Consider the following 24,331-nt stretch of genomic DNA (forward strand, 5'->3'; position numbering starts at 1 on the left):
ATTGAAGAGTTTATTCCATACACATTGTAATATACCTTGCATTTTTCATTTAACACATCTGTTCATGTCAGTATACACAACTCTACATCATTCTTTTTAATAGTTCCGTACTGTTCTGTTATAAATGGCTAATCTCCAGTTGTTAAGAGTGGTGTTTTTCCCAATAAATAATATATGGTTATTTGGTTTTTTGCTGTCATAAAAAGTGTTGCAATGAACATCCTTATGTATCTAGGTGACTTTTTTTTTTTATTCTTATGTTAACCCCCATACATTACATCATTAGTTTTAGATGAAGTGTTCCATGATTCATTGTTTGTGCATAACACCCAGTGCTCCATGCAGAATGTGCCCTCCTCAATACCCACCACCAGGCTAACCCATTCTCCCACCCCCCTCCCCTCTAGAACCCTCAGTTTGTTTTTCAGAGTCCATCGTCTCTCATGGTTCGTCTACCCCTCCGATTTCCCCCGCTTCATTCTTCCCCTCCCGCTACCTTCTTCTTCCTTTTTTTTTTCTTAACATATATTGCATTATTTGTTTCAGAGGTACAGATCTGAGATTCAACAGTCTTGTACAATTCACAGCGCTTACCAGAGCACATACCTTCCCCAGTGTCTTATCACCCAGTCACCCCATCCTTCCCACCCCACCCCCCACTCCAGCAACCCTCAGTTTGTTTCCTGCAATTAAGAATTCCTCATATCAGTGAGATCATATGATACATGTCTTTCTCTGTTTGACTTATTTCGCTCAACATAATACCCTCCAGTTCCATCCACGTCGTTGCAAATGGCAAGATCTCATCCCTTTGGATGGCTGCATAATATTCCATTGTATATATATACCACCTCTTCTTTATCCATTCATCTGTCGTTGGACATCTTGGCTCTTTCCCCAGTTTGGCTATTGTGGACATTGCTGCTATAAACATCGGGGTGCACGTACCCTTTCGGATCCCTACATTTGTATCTTTGGGGTAAATACCCAGTAGTGCAATTGTTGGATCGTATGGTAGCTCTATTTTCAACTTTTTGAGGAACCTCCATACAGTTTTCCAGAGTGGCTGCACCAGCTTGCATTCCCACCAACAGTGTAGGAGGGTTCCCCTTTCTCCGCATCCCCACCAACATCTGTCTTTTCCTGACTTGTTAATTTTAGCCATTCTGACTGGTGTGAGGTGGTATCTCTAGGTGACTTTTTATAAGCATGTACTTGGGATATATTTCTAATACTGTAGAAATTAGGGGGGTTTCTGGTTATGTGCATTTTTAAACTTGATAAGTATTGCCAGCTTGTCTTTAAAGAAGGTTTATACCAGTATACTCTCTAAAATAGTATGTGGGGGGCGCCTGGGTGGCTCAGATGGTTAAGTGTCTGCCTTCGGCTCAGGTCATGATCCCAGGGTCCTGGGATCGAGTCCCACATCGGGCTCCCTGCTCCTTGGGAGCCTGCTTCTCCCTCTACCTCTCTCTCTCTGTCTCTCATGAATAAATAAATAAAATCTTTAAAAAAATAAATAAATAAAATAGTATGTGGAGAGCTTTTGTTTCCCAAAATTGCCAGCATTGACTATCATCAGACTTTGATTTTTGCAGTTTTATAGGTTAAGAGCTGTTATTTCATTGATTCTTTGATCTTGTTTTCCAGTGGTACCAAATCAAACTTGAAATGGCCTTAATTTTTTCCCTCCTTATTAATTTTACAAAGTAATACGCAAATAAGTTAAATTGAGATATTCTTTGTCCTTTTCTTTAACCAGATGGGATCAGCAATATGTAATCCAACTCACCTCCATGTTCAAGTAAGCATCATTATTCCCTTTCCTCGTTTTACCCTGCTGTGTGAACTTGCCTGCTAGAAATTGAAATTTAGCAAGCTCAAACACTACTGTCCTCCAAGTAAGAGTATTGGTGCCTCTCTTTTCTGTTATAGGATTTTCTCCCCTCCTTTTTACTTTAATTGCTTATTTAAACTATAACTATGAACTATATTTAAACTGTATTATTTAAACTATAACTATATAAACTATGATTTTTTTCCAATATGACTTTGCTTATGTAAGGCTTTGGCCCCCTTTAAGGTTCTCTGTTAGATAAAAACCAAAGAGGCAGTTATAATATTCTAATATCTCCCGAATTAGACCATAGCTCTGGCCTTGAGAGTCTTTGATTCACAGGGATGTCCCTCTGACTGCGGAAGAGGTGGAATTTGTGGTGGAAAAAGTGTTGAGGATGTTCTCCAAGTTGAATCTTCAAGAAATACCACCTCTGGTCTATCAGCTTCTGGTTCTCTCCTCAAAGGTATAAAAAAAATATATATATATATATATATTAAACCTTAGTGGAATGATCAGTTAGGGCCATTCAGCTTATTCATACTCTTGATTTACATACTAAGGCATAGATGCTTTCATTTCATGTCTGATGATATGATGGATAAAAGGGTCATACTCCTCAGCCAAGGAAAGCATACATGACTCTTGTACTCCCACAGTCTGGGGTGGGGGGGGGCGTGCAGGGGGAAGCAGAAGGGATAAAGATCTCACAAAAGGGTGGACTATCAGTCCCTTAACTTAAGTCTGACACTAAGATGCATTTCAAACCCAATCTCAACATGAAAAAGTGTTCTGTAAATGCTTAGTGTGGCTTTAGGTTGTAATTTACCTATTTAGGTTCCTATTTGAGAATCCTCTAAGCTGAAAAGTACTTTTAAGTTCAACTTGGTGATCTTGATCTTTATGGTGAGACCTTACCTATTCTGTATTTTTTCAGGGAAACAGGAGGAGAGCTTTGGAAGGAATCATAACTTTCTTCAACGAGCTAGATAAGCATCACAATGAGGAACAGAGTGGTGATGAGTGAGTAGTACAGTACAGAAATAAAATCATTTTGACAGATGTATCTTCTTACGTGTGTTTTACTTCCTTGTTAATTAACCTTTCAGTCCCTGCCTTCACCTTAGCACAGAACTTCCCTAGTCCTCTCTGAGCTGCTCGGTACTAAAGCATCCTCTTCACCTCCCTCATGTGTAGCTCTCCTGGAGAATAGCCATAATTGTTGTGTAAGGTGTGAGTTTATAAGCTGTTTATGAAGTGTCTACTCTGTGCCAGGAACTCTTTGGCCCTGGGACTATAGTGATGAACCAGTCAGACAAGGTCCCTGCTCTCAGAGTTTAAATACTGGTGAGAAGAGAACAGAAAATAAGTAAGAAAAATATTAGAAAGTGCTATGCAGATAACTCAAATAACGTGATAGTGACAGTGTAGCTACTTTAGAGTGGGTGGTCAAGGAAAACCTCTTAGAGAGGGCGCTACTTTAACTAAAGCCTGAATGGTAAGAACTACTATATGCAGATCAGGGAAAAGAACATTCTCAGTTAGTGGAATAGTTAGTACGAATGCAGGACACAGCTTGGCATGTCTGAAAAAGATTTTTTCTAAAGCAAGTATGTGTAGAGTGTTTACCTGTGCTAGGTGCTGTTCTAAGCATGTAAACCTCACAACTACCCTATTTTGCCTCTACTTTATGCATGTGGAAACTGAGGCACAGAGAAATTAAGGAATATCCCAAGGTTATATAGCAGTGGAGCTGAGATTTCGATCAGGGCAGCTTGGCTGCAGGGCTCATGCTGTTAATCTGATTGCAGCCTACCACATCTGTAGGGTAGCTTTTTGTTATGTGGCTTGAGCAAATGATTAGTAGGTGGTCTTATATACTGAGTTAGGAAAGACTGATAGAAAAGCAGGTGTAGGACAAAATAAGCTCAGTTTTAACCATGTTAAGTTTGAGAGGTATATTAGCATCCCATATGGAGGTATTAAGCAGACAGTCTAGAGCTAGAGGGAGAGGTCAGGACTGGAGATAAGAGATTGGAAAGAACTAAAACCATGGGACTGGATAGGGAATCCTAGGGAAATTGTGAAGAAAAAGAAACCCAAGACTGAGTTTAGAGGCATTCCACCATTTAAAGGAAGGATGAGCCAGCCCCCTCCCCCCCAAAAAAGAAAGAAAAATTGGAGAAGAATTCAGTGACAGTACCTCAGAAGAGAAGAGAGTGTTTCAAGAAGGAAGTGGTCAATTGTGTCATATCTGCTGGGTATTAAGGTGGGACTTGATTATTGGTTTTGGCAACATAGAGGTCATTTGTAACCCTTGGAAGAATAGTCAAATGGCATTGAGGGGAGTGGGTAGGGAGGAGACAGAAGCCTGGTTGAATTGGATTTAACTGAGCACATGTAAAGAAGTGGAATTAATGATAATAGACAATTCATGCTTTCAGGAAGTTTTGTTACAAAGAAGCAAGGAATGAGGCAGTAGAATTTACACTTCCTGCCTCCAGTGATGGTATGAGTTCAGCTTGAGTTCATCTGAGTATCTGCACTCTTGTCTCTTGCTCAAACTGTAGCTCATACCTTTCTGTTGAATCTTGTAGGCTGTTGGATCTTGTTACCGTGCCATCAGGTGAACTGCGTCATGTGGAAGGCACCATTATTCTACACATCGTGTTCGCCATCAAACTGGACTGTGAACTAGGCAGAGAACTCCTGAAACACCTAAAGGTAGCCCCAGACTCCTATGGTGACCCAGGAGCTCTTTATGAAACGGGTGTTTCAACTCAGGCCTCTCTGATGCCCGTTAATGACAGGAGACGGAGGGGAAGCATTGTACAGTGGCCCTAGATCTAGAGGATGCCTTTTACTTTGAAAGTAGAAAATACATGTCACCACATTCTTAAGCAAGTTCCATTCTAAAACCATGCTTAAATGTTTGGGTGTTTAAAAAGAAAAAAAAGATGAGGACTGTTCAGGAAACTTAACATTTAATCATAACTCCGTCATCTGTTTCTGACCTCTGTTTCTCCATTTAAGAATTGGCATAGTGCCTATTTCTAGTAGTATATTACGGAGTTTTGTGAAACTAAGTCATTCATCATTAAATATTTGTGAAGTAGTAAGATTAAAATTAGAAGTGTTTTGAGCTCTTTTAAAGAACAGTATTGTACAGGTAAAGGACTGTTTTTTCTTTTGGTTAAGACAGTGACCATCGTTTTTCTTCATTTGCAAAGATCTGTGTTTCCTTTTGTAATTAGAAAATAATCCGTGGGCTCATAATTTAGATCATGTGAAAATCCTTTTCCTCAGCAACCTTTCACACAGTGGTTTTCATTTTCCCATCTACTGACTATTCTTAGCCTTAATCAGTAACTATACTGGGAGTTGCAAAATGGTAGAACTAAGATAAAAAATTTTCTAAGTCTGTTATTCCTTCTACATTATTATTAGCTGGCTTCCGTAAAAAAAGCCTCCCCCTCCTATTTTTTGAATATTGTTATGCACCAACTAACCTTTTTTTAATTCCTTATATTCATTATTCATTACTCCAAATGACCCATATTTGGCCACTTGGATCCTTCGAGTTGGCTCTTGTGTCCTTCTGACATGACCCTTTGAACACTGCTATCCAAGGCTCTCCTTGTACTTGGTTTGCCCCATATGGATACCATTTCTCCAAGGAGCCCTGGGTCCCTTTTGTAGGAAAGGATATTTAAAGATCATGATGTGGAGCTCAACTTTAAAGCTTCTTGATCTCCTCTGTATCTGTTCAGTCTTCTTTTTATTTAGGTTTATAGTAACTACATTATTGATCTTTTCAAAGAACGAGTTTTGTATTTTTTTTTTTAAGATTTTATTTCAGAGAGAGAGAGCCCACGTGCTCGAAAGCATTGGGGGGGGGGGCAGAGAAGCTGACTCCCTGCTGAGCAGAGAATTTGACGAGGGCTTGATCCCAGGACCCTGGGATCATGACCTGAGGTGAAGGCAGATGCTTAACGACTGAGCCACCCAGGCGCCCCACCAGTTTAGTATTTCTTTAGATTTTATTTATTTATTTGACAGGGACACAGCGAGAGAGGGAATACAAGCGGGGGGTGGGAGAGGGAGAAGCAGGCTTCCCGCGGAGCAGGGAGCCCGATGCGGGGTTGGATCCCAGGACCCTGGGATCATGACCTGAGCCGAAGGCAGATGCTTAACAACTGAGCCACCCAGGCACCCCCAGTTTTGTATATCTTGATCTATTCCACTGTATTATTTTTGTTTGTTGGGTTTTTTTTTTTAATTTATTATTTATTTATTGTCTTTTGGGTATCATTTCTTTTAGGCCACAAAGACCTATTTTTTAAACTTTATTGAGATATAATTTTTTTTATTTAAATTCAGTTCAGTTAACATATAGTGTATTATTAGTTTCAGAGGTAGAATTTAGTGATTCATCAGTTGCATATGACACCCAGTGCTCATTACATCAACTGCCCTCCTTAATGCCCATCACCCAGTTACCCCATCCTCCCACCCACTTCCCCTCCAGCATCATTTGTTTCCTAGAGTTAAGAGTCTCTTATGGTTTGCCTCCCTCTCTGTTTTCATCTTATTTTATTTTTCCTTCCCTTCCCTTATGTTCATCTGTTTTGTTTCTTAAATTCCATATATGAGTGAAATCATACGGTATTTGTCCTTCTCTGAGATAAAATTTACATAACATAAAATTTATCCACTTTAAGTTTACAGTTGAGTGATTTTTCATAAGTTTACCTCGTTGTGCAACCATCACCATAATCCAGGTTTAGAACATTTTCATCACCCTGTAAAATCCCTCATGCCCATTTATAGTAAATTCACATTCTCAGACCCAGGCAACCACTCATCTACTGTCTCTGTAGATTTACCTTTGCTAGACAGTTCATATAAATGGCATTATACAATATGTGATCTTTTGTGTATGGCTTCTTTCATTTAGCATGATGTTTTCAAAGTTATCCATGTGTTGTAGCGCATGTCAGTATTTCATTCTTTTTTCTTGTTTCATAGTATTCCACTGTGTGGATCTATCAGTTGGTTTAGCTGTTCACCAGTTGATGGACGTTTGAATTGTTTCCACTTGGGGGCTATTATGAATAATACTGTTGTGAACATTCACATGCAGGTCTTTGTGTGGACATATGTTTCACTTCTCTTAGATAGATACCTACAAGTGGAATTTCTGGGTTATGTGATAAATGTATATTTACATTTTTAAGAAACTACCAAAGTGGCTACATCATTTTACACTCCCACCAGCACTGTATGAGGGTTCGTTTCTCTACATCCTCGCCAACATTTGTTATTGTCCGTCTTTTTTATCATAGCTGTTTCAGTGTGTTTGAAACAGTATTTCACTGAGGTTTTGCTTTTCAGTCCCTTAATGATTGATAGTTGAGCACTTTTTCATGTGCTGATTAGCTGTTCTGATATCTTCTCTGGGGAAACGTCTCTTTAAATCTTTTGCCCTTTTTTTGATTGCACGTCTTACGGAGTATTAGGAATTCTTTATATATTCTGAGTATAAGTCCTTTATCATGTACACAGTTGGCAAGTATTTCTTCCAGTCTGTGGCTCATCTTTCTATCCTCTTAATGGTGTCTTTTGAAGCACAAATGTTTGAATTTTTATCAAGTCCAGTTTATCAATTTTTTCTTGTATAAATTATGGTTTTGGTATTATATCTGAGTAATCTTTGCCTCATCCAGGGTTTTAAAGATTTTCCAATATGTTTTATGTTTAAGTTTCATACTTTTAGGTCTTAAGCGTAAGTTTTGATCCATTTACGGACCTGTTTTCAATAGGTTATGTTATACTTTTAAGATGTAAATAATAACTCCTTTTTGGTTTCTCTGTAGGCAGGACAGCAAGGAGATTTCAGTAATAACATATGTCCCTTCAGCATTGCCCTCCTGCTCTCTGTAACAAGAATACAAAGATTTGAGGAACAGGTATTTATTAATGACCTTTTGGTTCTGTAGTTGATAAAGAGCACAAGAGCCCTTTTTTAGCCCATTCCGCTAGCAGGAAATTCCTCTGTAAGGCATGTAGGCCCATGCTGTTTTCTGGGGGCTGCCTGGAGACTCGTTCAGGTACTTCGTGTATGTCTTTACTTCCTATGGTGTGGTAAGCCAGATGGTGAGTGGGAAGAAGGGTAGAAACATACCACACAGTCCAGGTGGCAAGAATGGGAAGTTTAGCTGGGAATTCACCAGCAGTTTTATTATGTTGCAGTTTTCTAAGAAATTATCCCTGATTGAGTTGAAATTAATGAGAACAATGTAGTTGTAAGGATGGAAATATAAAATCCTTTACCGTTTTTTTTCATATGTGTTCCCTGATTGTGGGTAATATTAACATTGATGTTAGCCCTCTTCTTCTCTCTCTTTTTTTTTTTTTTCCTTTTTTTAAGAGAATGAGGGGGTAGGGAGAGGGAGAGAATCTTTTTTTTAAGATTTTATTTATTTGAGAGCAAGAGTGAGAAAAAGCACAAGTAGGAAGAGGAGCAGCGGGTGAGGAAGAAGCAGAATCCCCGCTGAGCAGGGAGCCCGATGGGGGCTCGATCTCAGGACCCTGGGATCATGACCTGGACCGAAGGCAGATGCTTAACTGACTGAGCCACCCAGGTGCCACAGAGCAAGAGAATCTTAAGCCGACTCCATGCTGGGCGTGGAGCCCGATGTGGGGCTCGATCTCACAACCCTGAGACCATGACCTGAGCCAAAATCAAGAGTTGGACACTTAACCAACTGAGCCACCCAGGCGCTCCTGCCCTTTTTCTCTCTTAAGGAATGCCTGCCTGTCTTCAAGTCTTAAGTGCCCACTGAAAGTCACGATTTTTGTATCATACTCATCTAGTAAAACAGCTGTCTTAGGAATGCGAGTGTATGGCAGCAAATAAGAACAGTTAACAGAGTTAAGATTCTGTTGCATGGGCTATCATTTTTTGCTTCATTTTCCTGTTTCTTTCGTTATATTAGGTGTTTGACCTTTTAAAAGCTTCAGTTGTAAAAAGCTTTAAGGATCTTCAGCTTCTCCAAGGCTCAAAATTTCTTCAGAATCTAGTGCCTCATAGGTCTTGTGTTTCAACCATGATCTTGGAAGTCGTAAAGAATAGGTGAGTTCATAAAAAAAAAAAAAAAAAGAATAGGTGAGTTCACGAACCAAACCCCAGTAGGTTCATAAATTATTTAGTGTTAGAAAATGCAGTATGATGCTGTACTTGGGGCTCATCAGAAAATTGATGACTATGGCTGTTGACTTCGCATATTGCTGTTTAATCCCTTGAAATTGGTCACACGAGCTTTTCCTATATCGAAAAATCCTTAAATCCCAAGGCTTGATTTCTTGGCCACCTTGATAGCAAGAATACAAAGCTAAAGTGGGTGCCTTTGATCCTGTCATGATATTATACCTTTCTTGGCCTGAGTCTTCATTGACTTTTTAGGTGAGTAAAAAAACGTTAAAAGTTTTACTTACTTTTAACTGTTGAAGTTTGGGGCTGATGGATAAAATTGAATCAGCAGTTTTAGACAAATCCATTTTATTTCTTTTTAATTTTTAAAATTATTTATTTATTTGAGAGAGAGCACGAGTCGGGGAGAATGGCAGAGGGGCAGAAGCAGATTCCATGCCAAGCAGGGAGTCTGATGCAGGGCTTGATCCCAGGACCCTGAGATCATGACCTGAGCTGAAGGCAGATGTTCAACTGACTGAGCCACCCAGGCGCCCCTAGAAAAACCCATTTTAAACCAAATTGAAAAGATTGGTAACCACACTGGTTTTTATTTTAATTTCAAGTTACACATTAGCTATTGTAACTGTCTTTACTGTGTCATGTTTGCTTTGTGGATTAAATGTTTTAAAGCTTTAAAATTTAAGCCATAATTTGATGTAAATCTCATTCCACACCCTGGAATTCTGATTTAGATTCAATTTACATGAGGTTGACACATAAGGCAAATTTCAGACTAGAATCCTTTGTTTCTGAGTGGTTTACCCATTGATAGGCTTTTTTTTTTTTTTTTTATTCATGAGAGAGCGAGAGAGAAAGGCAGAGGGAGAAGCAGGCTCCCAAGGAGCAGGGAGCCCAATGCGGGACTCGATCCCAGGACCCTGAGATCATGACCTGAGCCGAAGGCAGACGCTTAACCATCTGAGCCACCCAGGCACTCCCATTGATAGGCTTTAAAGCTCCTGTATCTCCTCTGTATCTGGTTATTCTTTCTCCTGAGGTTTATAGTTGTATCTCCTGTATTTTCCCAACCCAGTGTCTTCAGTTTGGACTAAAGATACAGGCATATTAGCTAGCCAGGAAATTCATGGAAAGCTGCCCTTCTGGAAGTCCCAGGCAGCCAAAGGACCTGGAGTCCTATCTCCGTCTGTAATTAGGGTGGAGTGGGCTGTTAACACCAGGTAGGACCAAAACCTCAGCAGGGAGGGATTTGGAGAATATTACTAGACTCCCTAAAATAACCAACTGGTTAGTTATACATGCTTTCCCTAGTCAGTTAACCTCTAAATAATTTTATGTTGTATGTGATTAAATTTTTGGACCCCACTTACCACATTTTAATGGTATTTTATTGTATTTAGACTTAGACTTGCCTGTTAGTGTGTAGAGTTAATGTAGTAACGTTGATTTTTCACATTTCTGCTGTAACACAGTATAGTCCTGAAAAACCTTCTGTTTTTTAAAATCACTCTAAAAATGACAGTATTTGTGGGGAAGATAGGGCTGAGAAGACGTATATATTTGACATTATAACCAGAGCACTGAGATTATTTTTAATTGAGATATAACTGACCTATAGCATTATGTTAGTTTTAGGTGTACAACATAATGATTCAATGTTTGTATCATAAAATGATCACCACAGTAAGTCTAGTTAATATCCAATGTGTTTTTTTTAAGTATAATCGACATGCAATGTTATATTAGTTTCAGGTGTACAGCATATTGATTTGACAATTATGCACATTGCTCAGTGCTCACCATCTGTCACCATACGTTATTATTATTATAGACTATTCCCTGTACTATTCTTTTCATCTCTGTGACTTACTTATTTTATAACTGGAATTTCCTCTTAATCCCCTTTATCTATTTCTCCATAGCCAAGATATGAAAGCAACCCAAGTGTTCATCAATAGAAGAATGGATAAAGAAGATATGATACATACACACACACACTAAAATATCACTCAGCCATAAAAAAGAATGACATTTGATATATTCTTTTTGCATATATTCTTTTTTTTTTTTTTCCTAAGATTTATTTATTTTAGAGAGCACATGAGGGGGAGAGAGAGAGAAAGTCTTTTTTGTTGTTGTTCTGTTTCGCTTTGAGGGACAGAAAGTGTTAAGAAAACTCCACACTGAGTGTGGAGCCCGACTCAGGGCTTGATATCACGACCTAAGCCAAAATCAAGAGCTAGAAGCTTAACTGACTGAGCCACCCAGGCGCCCCTCCTAGATATTCTTAATATAAAAGTTCTGCTACAGTAATATGGGACTTAACCTTAAACAAGTTGTGGTAACCTGGAAAGGCACAGTACGGGAGTATTGAAGCTGAATTCTGGAGACTAGAACCAAATGCACAAATATTGGGGAGAACCACACAATAAACACTTCAAAGATACCAGTTTGCATGTGGCCTAAGCCAAAAGGAAGAAAATAGGCTGGGGTGCCTGGGTGGCTCACTCAGTTAAGCGTCTGCCTTCAGCTTGGGTCATGATCCCGGGTCCTGGGATTGAGCCCCACCTCAGGCTCAGCAGGGAGTCTGCTGCTTCTCCCTCTGCCTCTCCCCTGGCTTGTGTACTCGTTCTCAAATAAATAAATAAAATCTTAAAAAAGAAAACAACAGGCTAAAGGGCATCATGATCAGTAGTACTATATTCCTCTGTGGTTTGCTGTGTTCAGTTCTGTTGATATATTTTGTGTTTACCTGCAGATACTTCAAGGTACAAAACATTAAATGTGCTAGGAAAAAATCACTTGTGAACCAGTTCAACTTCCGGGTTATATTTACTCCCCCAGTTAACAATCATGTCTGAGCTCTTTCCTGTAACTGTTACAGATAGACATTTTCTAGCAAATGGACTGTCTCCTTTCTCCAAGATTAGAACCTTAGTACACATATTATTTCTCCACTTTCTTCTTGCTAAGATTGTTATTAACAGTTGCTTAGATTTTGTAGTAAATTTTACTGGTTTCTTTATCTTTTGAATTTGGAAATATGCCATTAGTATATAATTTTTACTATAATCCTTTCTGATATGTTTTATAGATAGTAAACTTTCTGAGTCTTGTCATATCTGGAAATGTCTTGATTTGCCCTCCCTCTGAACAGTAGTTTGACCAAGTAAAAATTTTAAGTTTATAATCATTTTCCATTGTCTTTGCATCTAGAATTACTGGTGAAAAGGCTGATGATTATCTGATTCTTTGTACTGTTGTAGATAATCTGTTATTTTCTTCATGGGAACTTGTAAGACTTCATTTCTATTTTTGATGTTCTGAAATTTAACACAATTTATATAAGTTCCTTTTTAATTCATTCCTGGTTGATACCTGGTGTACCTTTTCATTTGTAAGGATTCGTGTCTTTCTAAACTCTGATTTTCTCCTTATTTTCTTTAATTAATCCCTTCCTTTTTTATCTCCACTCTCTCCTATTAACTGTTGGAATATTTTTGTATCTCGTGTCTCTTAATTTTTCTTTCAAGCTTTTCATACTTTTGTCTTTTTATGTGAAATTCTACAAAAATCCCTTAGTTCTTTTATTTCATTAATTTGTTCTTCAGTCCTGTTTATTTTACTCTTAGGTTTATCTATTGAGTTTCACACTCCAGGAATCATGTTTTTCATTTCTAAAATTGTAGTTGGTTCTTTTTCCCTAAGTCTGTTTTTTGTGTCATGCTGTAATATTCTCATTTAAGGATATTTATTAGACTTTTTAAATCTGCTTCTTTGTGTTCCATTAACCTTTTTCCTCAGGTATTCTCTTCATTGAGTTTTGTTGCTTCTCTTTCAAGGTGGTCTTTTTTCTTATATGTGGTAATTATTGGTTGTCTCCTTGTTATTGCTGGTGTTCCCCGTTAGTCTGAGAGTTCCGTATTGTTGAATACAGTTTGCCTCTGATGTGAAGGTAGTGGTAGGATATGCCAAGCGCTAACCTCCCTAATTGTCCAGCACGTTGCCATACTCCGAGTGCTTCTCTGTGTCTGAGGCCCAAGCTCCTCTCCTCACAGATCCCACCGAAGGACAGCCTCACTGTTACTCATTTCTTCCCACAAACTGGGGGTGCAATGGGCTGTTGCAGAAGAAGGTAGAGAAGGGTGCTGTGTCCCTGACTGTTCATACTGGGGAGTTCCAGCCAGCAGTCACACAGGTGGCCCCAGAGTCCCTTCCAGTTCCCAGCTCGTCTGCCTTTGGTCCCACCCCTTCATTTCGCACCCCGTGGTCTGTGGCTTCATCTTCCATTCTTCACGTTTTAAGGATTCTTTATGATTGCTATTCGGTCAAAAACACCTCTTATTTTTCCACATTATCGTGGATTGTACAAGTGCACTGTATATAGGCGTACACGTACAGATGTGTGTATCTTCTCCGTCATTTGTAGGTTTTGGGGGTGAGAAGAATAGAGCATGTGCTCAGTCTGTTATCTTGATCCCAGATCTCCAAAGGGTGAATATTACTAAAATCTGTTGAAATGTTATGAGAATCTGTTCACAACTGTCTCCTTTATTCTTTAATGTTGTATTACAATTTGTTGCTCTTTAGCAGGTAGAAATAATGATACAGAGGTTATTATAAGCATATCATTTCCTCTACTGTGGGTAACATTAAATGGTATAAAATTACCAAGGATTGGGCGCCTGGGTGGCTCAGTTGGTTGAGCGACTGCCTTCGGCTCAGGTCATGATCCTGGAGTCCCGGGATCGAGTCACACATCGGGCTCCCTGCTCGGCAGGGGGTCTGCTTCTCCTTCTGACGCTCTTCCCTCTCGTGCTCTCTGTCTCATTCTCTCTCTCAAATAAATAAATAAAATCTTTAAAAAATAAAATAAAATCACCAAGGATTCTACTGCTGTGCAAGAGGTTATTTGTAGGTTTGGCTCATGCCTTTGAAACCAAATCATGCATTGATTCGTACTATAAATGTGAATATGATATAAATATGTGAATATATAAATTTGAATATAAATATTCCTGCTATAAACATTTACTGCGAGCCTTCTAAATGTTAGTCGTGTGTAAGGCTGTATGAGTAAAAATATGACTACAAGATGGTCTCCACCATGGAGAAATTCATTCTGGGGAGGGAGGCAAACTTGTGTGTATAGATTATAAGTGTTGTTAGTGTCATGGGGGAAATAAAAGAAGCAACAATTAGCTTCCAGTCATGAAATCTTGAATGGAAATGTGTAATGGTCAGTACATTGAGGTATTCCAGTTTCATCTGTATGTTTTTGAATATTCTGTAGTTTCTGGATTTTTCCCAGTGTTCTGTCAGTGGAAATACTGACAGGAATTCAGAATTCTGACAGATAAGGATGCATGAAAAGAAAAGGTTCATGTGAAGAATGTTGGTGATCCAGGTCAAATTTGGGAAATGTGTAAACATGACAATGAGTACAAAGGTAAGGTATCTTCCTAAGTTTTTCTTTTTAACTAAGCTTTGTTTTCTTGCAGTGTTCATAGTTGGGATCATGTTACTCAGGGTCTGGTGGAACTTGGCTTCATTTTAATGGATTCATATGGGCCAAAGAAGATTCTTGATGGAAAAACTATTGAAACCGGCTCAGGTCTTTCAAAAATACCAAACCAGCATGCATGTAAGCTGGGTGCTAATATCCTGTTGGAAACTTTTAAGGTGAGTCTCTAGTTTGACAACCATTCCCTAATTTGGTAAAATTGTATTATAAACAAGGCATGGCATTTGCTTGGGAGCTTGGAGGACAAGGCAATTTGAGTATGCAGCAGTTTCCAGGAACAGAGGCTGGGATAGTAATTGAAACTACTACAACAAGTAATTGATAGAATATTTGCTTTTTCGTCCTTTATTTATATGAGGTTTTTATTTATTTTAATTTCTTCTTTTTCTGTTCCTTAGAAGTTTGAATATAAATTAGCTTTTCATGATTTACTCTTCTTCCTCCAGTAGTAAATAATTTTTGATCATATTCTGTTTTGGGCCATGCTTTTGGATGCTATTATACAAAAAATAATCTTTTAGATTATTTTTAGATAATGTAGAACCGTAGAACATCAAGCTTGAAGAATCATGCTTCTCGGTTCATTGTTTTTGAAGAAACCAAAATAGTTCTTACATTTTTAAATTCATTACCATATAACGACTGTCATCTCAATCTTAATTTCTGAAACAGCTTTTAAAAACGCATTTCCTTTCAATTAAAACAAAAGCTAGGTTATGTCTGAGGCTAAACAACTTTGCTAATGATTCCTCTATGTCATTTTCTTGACATTGAATTAATGTAGCTACACGCCAAAAGTGTCTGCTGAAAATGTTATTTGGAGGCTAATTTGAATATAAATCTAGTGTTCTGATCCGGAACTATCAAGTGAATGTGTATAATACTCCTTGAGAGTTGTCTGTTAGATGATATAAATGACCCTTTTTAAGAGTAATCTGATTAAAAGAGTGAGAGATTTTAATATTTTTTGTTTTAAGATTAATGCTTTTTTAAAACTAGTGAGGTTCTCTTTGGTTTCACAAAGATGTTGTCTTTGTTAAGGCATCTATAAAGCATATAATTTACTACTAATCTAGTGTTAGTCTGAGGTCTGAAAGAAATTAGTCTGTACCTTAAAGTAATCAAGTTGAGGTAAGAATTTTAATGAAAATTTGAGTGAAAATTCAAAACAGATTTTTTTTTTTTAGGTGACTACTGTGCTTCCAGAAACTGAGGAAGGGTTTGGTGAAGATTTTTCAGATTTCCAGAAATTTTCATGGGCTTTTAAATTTTCAGCTGAAAGTCATACATAGCGTACTGTCAGAAATAAGGGTTTTGGCATGTAATGGATACCTAAGTAGAATTATTCCTGTTTGATGCTGAACCTAACACATAGTAGTACTTTCATGTGAGCTCTCTTGTAGGCTAATAAACATGGTAGTTTGCCCTGCTAATGAATCTTCTGAGCACAGAATAAGGATAGAATTGAGTGATTCTGTCTTTCCAGACGATTCACAGTATATTTGTCTTTGAAATAAACAGTCAAGTTTTACCCATATCCAAACTGTTCCTCATTCTGCCTAACATGAATTGATGCAGTTGTAAGCTGAAGGTCACCATGGAATATTTTATTGACTGTTCTGTTCTTTTTAGATCCATGAGATGATCAGACAAGAAATTCTGGAGCAAGTACTCAACAGGGTTGTTACCAGAGCATCCTCTCCCATCAGTCATTTCTTAGGTATTGAACTGTGAAAGGGTGAAAAGGTGTGAAAGTTCTAAGGAATATTTTCATGTAAATATCATACTGTTTTGGTCCTGGAATTTTTTTTTTTTTTTTTTTTTTTTAATGTGGCGCTTGAACTCAGATGCTGAGATCAAGACCTGAGTTGAGATCAAGAGTCAGACACTTAACTGACTGAGCCACCCAGGCGCCCTGGTCCTGGAAGAAAATTTTTAATGATGCAGTACTTTAATGCAGTATCTTTGATTACGATGTCAATGAGACATAAGTCCATTTACATCGTGGCCGTCAAGAAGGAAAGGAGCATATATAACTAATGAGTAAAACTATCTTGCATCAGCTCTCTCTCTTCTGTTTTACTGTTTCTGTAGTGAGTGTTGTACTTATGCTGCAACTCATTGACCACCCATCTCCTTAACCCTTGACATTCTAGCTCCAGTACTCCTCTCTTTGTATTTTAATACATATTTTCTAACGCCAAATCCACTGGTCTTTTCTCAGCCACCGACTTTCCTAATTTCTGTATCATTCAACACCATTTACAATTTCCCTGAAACTTTCTTAGATAGGTTCTCTGGTAACTAACAGTTTGCTTCGTATCGTGCGTGGGATCAGTTCTTCTCTTCCTCCTTTAGTGGTTCCTTCTAACCTTAAGCATCAAGATTCTGCAAAGTTCAGTCCTTGACACTCTATTCTACTTTTTTTCCTTCTTTACAGCTTTATTGAAGTATAATTGAAGTACAGTAATCTCTACATATTTAAAGTCTAAGAGTTTGATGACTTTTGACATGTGTACAGCTGTGAAACCATCTACACAATGAAGATGAACTATCACCCACAGATGTTTCCTGGTGCCTCTTTGTAATTCTTTCCTCCATCCCACTCTTGCTCCCCACCGCCTATCTCCAGATGAGTCTGCTTTCTGTCTATAATAAATGCCATTTTTTGAATTTTATGTAAATGGAATCCTACTGTATGCACTCCTTTTTTTGTCTGACTTCTTTCACTTAGAATAATTTTTCCATGGTTGTTGCATGGATCAGTAGTTGGTCCCTTTTTATTAGTAGTAGTAATACCTGGTGAGAATATGACCTCAGTTTATTTATTCATTCGCCTGTGGACAGGTTATGTAGGTTGTTTCTGTTTTGGGGCTATTATGAATAAAGCTGCTATGAACATTCATGTTTAAGTCTTTCTGAGGAAATACGCTTTCATTTCTCTTGGGAAAATACCTGGTAGTGGAATGGGTGCATCATATGGTAGATCTATGTTTAATAGTTAAGAAACTGCCAGACTGTTTTCCAAAGTGGTTGTACCATTTTACATTTCTACCAACAGTGTTGCTCGTCACTCCACATTGTGACCAATACTTGGTATGGTTAGTCTTTTTAATTTTAGTCATTCTGATAGGTGCATGATAGTATCTCATTGTGGTTTTCAAATGTCTGTTGAAATCTTTTGTCCATTTTTAAAAATTGAGTTGTTTGCCCCCTTATTACTGAGTTGTAAAAGTTCTTTATATATTCTAAACACAAGTCCTTTGTCAGATATGTGGTTTTTTTTTTTTTTAAGATTATTTATTTATTTATTAGAGAGAACACAGAGAGAGAGTCAGAGGGAGAAGCAGGCTCCTCGCCGAGTGGAGAGCCCAACGTGGGGCTCGATCCCAAAACCCCGAGATCACAACCTGAGCCGAAGGCAGACTCTTAACTGACTGAGCCACCCACACACCCCCGATATGTGTTTTGCAAATATTTTCTCCTCGTCTGCGGTTTGACTTAATGTTTGTAACAGTGTTGTTTGAAGAGCAAGTATTTTTAATTTATCAGTTATCAATTTATCAGTTTCTTTTTATATTTCCTGCTTTTTGTGTCATGTGTTAAAGAATCCTTGCCTACACCGAAAATCACTAAGATTCACTAAGATTTTTTCCTCTGTTTTCTACTAGAAGCTTTATAGTTACAGCTTTTATACTTAGATCTGTGATCCATTTTTGTTAAATTTTATATATGGTGTGAAGTAACCCGAGTCCCCCGACCCTTTGGCTATTCAGTTGCTCCAGCACAATTTTTTAAAAAGATTGTCTTGGCATTACCATGGAATCTTGGAATTACCATGGCATCTTTGCTGAAATCAACCAACCATATATATGTGGGTCTATTTTAGGAATCTGTTCCAATGATCTGTTTATTGTTTTGATTAATATACCTTTATAATAAGTCTTAAATATCAAGTAGTGTAAATCTTTCAACTTTGTTCTTTTTCAAAATAGTTTTGGCTAATCTAGGTGCTTTGCATTTCCAAATAAGTTGTAGAATTAGCTTGTCAATTTTTATAAAAGACCTGCTCAGGTTTTGATTGAGATTTCCTTGAATGTATGGATCAGTTTGGGAGACAATGGGCATCTTAACAATATTGAGTCTTCTAACCCATCCATGAACACAGTACATCTTTCCATTTATTTAGATCTTCTTTAATTTCTTTTAGCAATGTTTGTAGACTTCAGTATGGATCTTGCATATCTTTTGTCAGCTTTATCCCTAAGTATTTCATTTTTTTGATGCTACTGTACGTGATAATTTTTAAAATTTCAATTTCTAATTGTTAATTGTTAGCATGCATGTAGAAATGGTTGCTTTTTTATACTGATCTTATATCCTGCAACATTGCTAAACCCATTTTATTAGTTATAATTGCTTTTTGACAGTTCCTTAGGATTTTCTACATACAAATCATGTCACCTGCAAATCAGAACATTCCTGATATCAGTAATTTGCATCTTCCTTATCAGTTTGGGTTAGAGACTTGTCAGTTTTACTGATTTTTTAAAGAATGAGCTTCTGGTTTGAATTCTCTCCATTGTTTTCTGTTTGCAATTTCATTGATTTCTGCTTATTTCTTCTTTTTTTTTAAATTTGATTTATTTACTTGAGAGAGAGAGAGAAGGAAAAAAAAACACAAGTGGGGGAAGGAGCAGAGGGAGAGGAAGGGGGAAAGAATCTCAAGCAGACTTTGTGCTGAGCTCGGAGCCTGACACAGGGCTTGATCACATGATCCTGAGATCATGACCTGAGCTGAAACCAAGAGTTGGATGCTTAACAGACTGAGCCACCCAAACACCCTTCTGCTTCTTATTTCTTACCTTTTGCTTGCTTTGGGTTTATTTTGCTCTTGTAAGTGGTTGAAAAAAAAATCAAAAAGAATATTTCATGTCCTGTGAAAAATTTAGATTTCAGAGTTCATAAAGTACAGTATTATTGGAATATAGCCAAGCTTAATTATTTATGTGTTTTCTATCTTGCTTTTACGTTATACCAGCAGACTTGAGTAGTTGTCATTTATACAATGTGGCCCATAAAGCCTAAAATAGTTATTATCTGGCCCTTTATAGAAAAAGTGTGCCAACTTGTGGTCTCTTATATTTACCTGGATGTTTACATTGCTTTTTCTTCCTTCCTGATGTTCCAGGTTTCCTTTTGTTTGTGTGAAGGGTTTTAACTAACATTTGTTTAATAAAAACAGGGCTGTTCAGGTTATCTAAATCTTCTAGGTAAACATTGGTAGTTTATGTCTTTCAAGGAATTTAACCATTTCATCTTGATTTATCAAATTTATTGCCATAAAGTCATCAGATTCCTTTTAATGACTCTAGGTTCTATATCGATATACCCATTCTTATTCCTGAGAGCCATGATGTGCATCTTCTTTTTTCTTATCACTGAAGCAAAAGATTTATCACTTTTATTAATCCTAAAAAAACCAGCTTTTGGTTTCACTGAATTTATGTTTTTTTAGTTTCATTTATTTCTGCTCTTTTTTGTTTCCTTTCTACTGCTTGCTTTGGGTTTAAACTGTGCTTTTTTTGGTTAGAAGCTTAGGCCATTAATTTGAGACTTTTTTTTTTTTAATACAAGCATTAAACTATAAATTTCCATCAAAAATTGCCTTAGCTACATCCCATAAATTTTGTCTTTAATTTTCATTCAGGTCCAAATACTTTCTAATTTCCCTTGTGATTTGACCTATATGTTATTTAGAAGTATGTTGTTCAGCTTTTGAATATTTGTAGATTTTCTAGCTATTTTTCTGTTGTTGATTTCTAATTTGTTATAAAACATACTGTCTATGACATGAGTGTTTTTTTAGGCTTATTTATTTATTTAAGTAATCTCTACCCCCAGCACGGAGTCCAAACTCAAAACCCTAAGATTAAGAGTCATATGCTCTTTTTTTTTTTTTTTTAAAGATTTTATTTATTTATTTGACAGAGAGAGACCGTGAGAGAGGGAACACAAGCAGGCAGAGTAGGAGAGGGAGAAGCAGGCTCCCCGCTGAGCAGAGAGCCTGATGCAGGGCTCGATCCCAGGACCCTGGGATCATGACCTGAGCCGAAGGCAGACGCTTAACGACTGAGCCACCCAGGCGCCCCAAGAGTCATATGCTCTTGTGATGGAGTCAGCCAGGCGCTCCTATGACATGAATTTTTAAAAATTCATTGAGACTTGTTTCATTCTCAGAATATGGTCTATTTTGAAAAATGTTCTGTGTGCTTTTGTGAAAAGAATAGGTGCGGTTTCCCATAACTCAAATTAGATGATTGAAGTCTTCTGTATCCTTACAGATTTTCTGTCTACTTCTTAAGAGAGGAGTGTTGAGATCTATGACTTTGTAATTATAGATGTGTCTGCTTCTTCTAGTTCTGTCAGTTCTTGCTTTATGTATCTTAAAACTTTGTTAATAGGGACATAGTCATTTAGGATTGTTATGTCCTCTTGGTTAATTGACCTGTTAATTGTTATGAAATTATCTTTTTTGTTCCTGGGAATATTATTTGTTCTGAAGTCTACTTTGATATTAATAGAACTTCTCCAGTTTTCTTTCTTTCTTTTTTAAGATTTATTTATTTTAGAGAGAGCATTGAGTGGGAGGGGCAGAGGGACAGGGAAAGAGAATCTTAAGCAGGCTCTGCGCTGAGTGCAGAGCTCAATGTAGGGCTCCGTCTCACAACCCTGAGATCACGACCTGAGCCAAAATCAAGAGTCAGATGCTTAACCCACTGTATCACCCAGGCACCCCTCTCCAGTTTTCTTTTGGTCAGTGTTAGCGTGGTATATTTTTTTCATCTTTTTAGTTTTAACTTATTTATATCTTTATAGTTAACATGGGTTTCTTGTAGAAAACATACAATTGTGTCTTTTTTAATCTTTTTTGATCATCTTGTAATTTAAATTGGGGCATGCTGTTTACATTTAATGTGATTTTTAAAAATGTGATTATTATCTGGCTCTTTGTTTTCTGTTTTGTCCATCTGTACTTGGTTCCCTTTTTTCTCCTTTTCTGCCTTCATTTGGGTTGAATTTTTTTTTAATTCCATTTTATCTTGCTAATTTGATTACTTCTACCTCTATTTTATTTTCTTTCAGGTTGCTTTAGCATTTATGGTACATCTTTAATTTACTATAGTTTACCTTTAAGTAGTGGTATACCTCAACAGTATACATCCATTTCTTACCTCTGTTCTTATGATTTGTGCTATTCTCATACATTTTACTTCTCTATTTATTGAATTATGTCTACATGGTTATGTTTGCTTTAAACAGTCAATTGTTTTTCAAGAATTTTTTAAAATAAGAAAATGTCTTTTATTTTTACCCATGCATTTACTATCTCTGGTGCTTTTTCCTTTGTGTAGATCTAGATTTCTTTCTTTCTTTCTTTTTTTAAGAGTTTATTTATTTATTAGCACAAGCAGGGTGAGGGGCAGAAGGAGAAGCAGACGCCCCGCTGAGCAGGGAGCCCGATGCAGACCTTGATCACGAGACTCTGAGATCATGATTCAAGCTGAAGGTAGATGCTTAACTGACTGAGCGACCCAGGTGCCCCTAGGTCCAGATTTCTATCCAATATCATTTTCTGTCTGCCTTTAACTTTTGATCTGCCATTGTTGGATTCTTCTGTATGTCACAAAAAGTTTTCATTTAGTGTTAGTTTTTTGGATTTTTTTGTTTTGATTTTTTTTTAATATTTTATTTATTTATTTGACAGAGAGGGAACAGCAGAAGCAGGGGGAGTGGGAGAGGGACAGGGAGAGGGAGAAGCAGGCTTTCCACGGAACAGGGAGCCCGAAGGAGGGCTCCATCCCAGGACCCTGGGATCATGACCTGAGCCGAAGGCCAATGCCTAACGACTAAGCCACCCAGGCACCTCTACTGTTAGTTCTTTGAAAGGTATTTTTGCTCAGTATAGAATTCCAGATTGACAGGATTTTTTTTTTTTTTTTTTTTTTAAGATTTTATTTATCAATTTGACAGAGGGCAAGACAGGGAACACAAGCAGGGGGACTGGGAGAGGGAGAAAAGCAGGCTTCCCGTGGAGCAGAGAGCATGATGCGGGGCTTGATCCCAGGACTCTGGGATCATGACCTGAGCTGAAGGCAGACGTTTAACGACTGAGCCACCCAGGTGCCCCGACGGTATTTTTTTCTCTTAGTGCTCTAAAAATGTTACTTTTCTTTTGGTTTTCATCATTTCTAATAAAAAGTCAGCTTTCGTTCATACCCTTTTCCTCTCTATATAATTTTTTTATTTTCAGATTTTCTCTTTATCAGTGGTTTTAAGCAATTTAATTATGATGTGCTTTAGTGTAGCTTTCTCCATGTTTCTGGTGGTTGGAGTTTGTCAAGCTTCTTGGATCTGTAGGTTTATGGTTTTCATCGAGTTTGGAATGTTTTGAGATTATTTCTTCAAAAACTTTTTTCTCTCGGGGCGCCTGGGTGGCTCAGTTGGTTAAGCGACTGCCTTCGGCTCAGGTCATGATCCTGGAGTCCCGGGATCGAGTCCCGTATCGGGCTCCCTGCTCGGCAGGGAGTCTGCTTCTCCCTCTGCCCCTCCCCCCTCTCATGTGCTCGCTCTCTCTCTCTCTCATTCTCTCTGTCTCAAATAAATAAATAAAAAATCTTTAAAAAAAACAAAACAAAACACTTTTTTCTCTCATCTCCCTCCCACTAGCACACACTTCCCCCACCCCCACCCCGGCCCCACAGCAGTACTTATGTAGTAGGCTGCTTTACATTGTTACATAGCTCACAGATTTTCATTTTTAGTCTTCTTTAACTGTTTCATTTTAGATAATGTATATTGGTATAACTTCTAGCTCCCAAATCTTTTCTTCTGCAGTGATCTTTTCCTCTGCGATTGATCTCATCCAGTAAATTTTTCATATTTAGACATTTGTATCTTTCTGAGTATAGGAACTTTTATATTATGAGGTGTCTGCGCTGTGGTTCTTGTGAATGTGAACTATTTCCTGTCCTTTGTGACCTCTGAGAATATATCTGCCTGCTCCTTGCTGGTGAGTCTTTCCTTGGCTTATGGTAGCTTCCTTACAGTCATACACCTTCCTTACAGTCATACACCTACCAGCTGACCTACAAAGGGGGCTTCTTGCACATCTCCAGAGCCTTCTTCCCATATAGCTCTTTCCTTTCTAGTACTCTGCCCTGTGAATTCTTGCCACCTTAGCTTTCCTGAATTCCCATCTCCATCCCTTTAAATTGGGAAAACCACTGGACTCGGAGTTTCCCCTCTCTGCTGCTGCCTTGAAACTCTCCAGGCAGTAAGATGGGACAGTCATAAGGCTCACCTTCTGTGTTTCCCTTCTCTCAGGGATCATGGTCCTATACTACTTGTTGTCTGGTATCTGAAAATTATTGTTTAGTGTAATTTGACCTTTTTCATTGTTATTGTTTAAAGTGGGAGGACAGGTCTCCTGGGGGGCTCAGTCAGTTAAGCGTCTGCCTTTGGCTCAGGTCATGATCCCAGGGTCCTGGGATCAAATCCCGCATCAGGCTCCTTGCTCAGCGGGGAGTCTGCTTCTCCCTCTGCCTGCCACTCCCCACGCTTGTGCTCACTCGCCCTCTCTGTCCCTCTGACAAATAAATAAAAATTTAAAAATAAACAAAGAAATAAACTGGGAGGATAAATCGATTCACCATTATTCCATGATGGTGGGAAGCAGAAGTCTGTTACTGCTTTT

General features: G+C 38.0%; 1 protein-coding gene across 4 annotated transcripts in view; it reads left to right on the forward strand.

The window, feature by feature from the left end:
* Window positions 1-24,331, forward strand: part of FANCI (FA complementation group I) — an 82,064-nt gene that overhangs the window by 22,139 nt on the left and 35,594 nt on the right. For all 4 annotated transcript variants that reach the window (XM_035024115.1, XM_035024117.1, XM_035024116.1 and 1 more), the window contains 8 exons: window positions 1,763-1,804; window positions 2,180-2,303; window positions 2,775-2,860; window positions 4,435-4,561; window positions 7,714-7,806; window positions 8,836-8,972; window positions 14,552-14,732; window positions 16,207-16,294. In XM_035024115.1, the coding sequence (XP_034880006.1) occupies window positions 1,763-1,804; window positions 2,180-2,303; window positions 2,775-2,860; window positions 4,435-4,561; window positions 7,714-7,806; window positions 8,836-8,972; window positions 14,552-14,732; window positions 16,207-16,294 (878 nt within the window). The remainder of the gene's footprint in view (window positions 1-1,762; window positions 1,805-2,179; window positions 2,304-2,774; window positions 2,861-4,434; window positions 4,562-7,713; window positions 7,807-8,835; window positions 8,973-14,551; window positions 14,733-16,206; window positions 16,295-24,331) is intronic.

This window comes from Mirounga leonina, unplaced genomic scaffold (genome assembly GCF_011800145.1).
Source record: "Mirounga leonina isolate KUSES-001 unplaced genomic scaffold, KU_Mleo_1.0 Mir_178, whole genome shotgun sequence".
In the NCBI taxonomy this organism is placed as follows: domain Eukaryota; kingdom Metazoa; phylum Chordata; class Mammalia; order Carnivora; family Phocidae; genus Mirounga; species Mirounga leonina.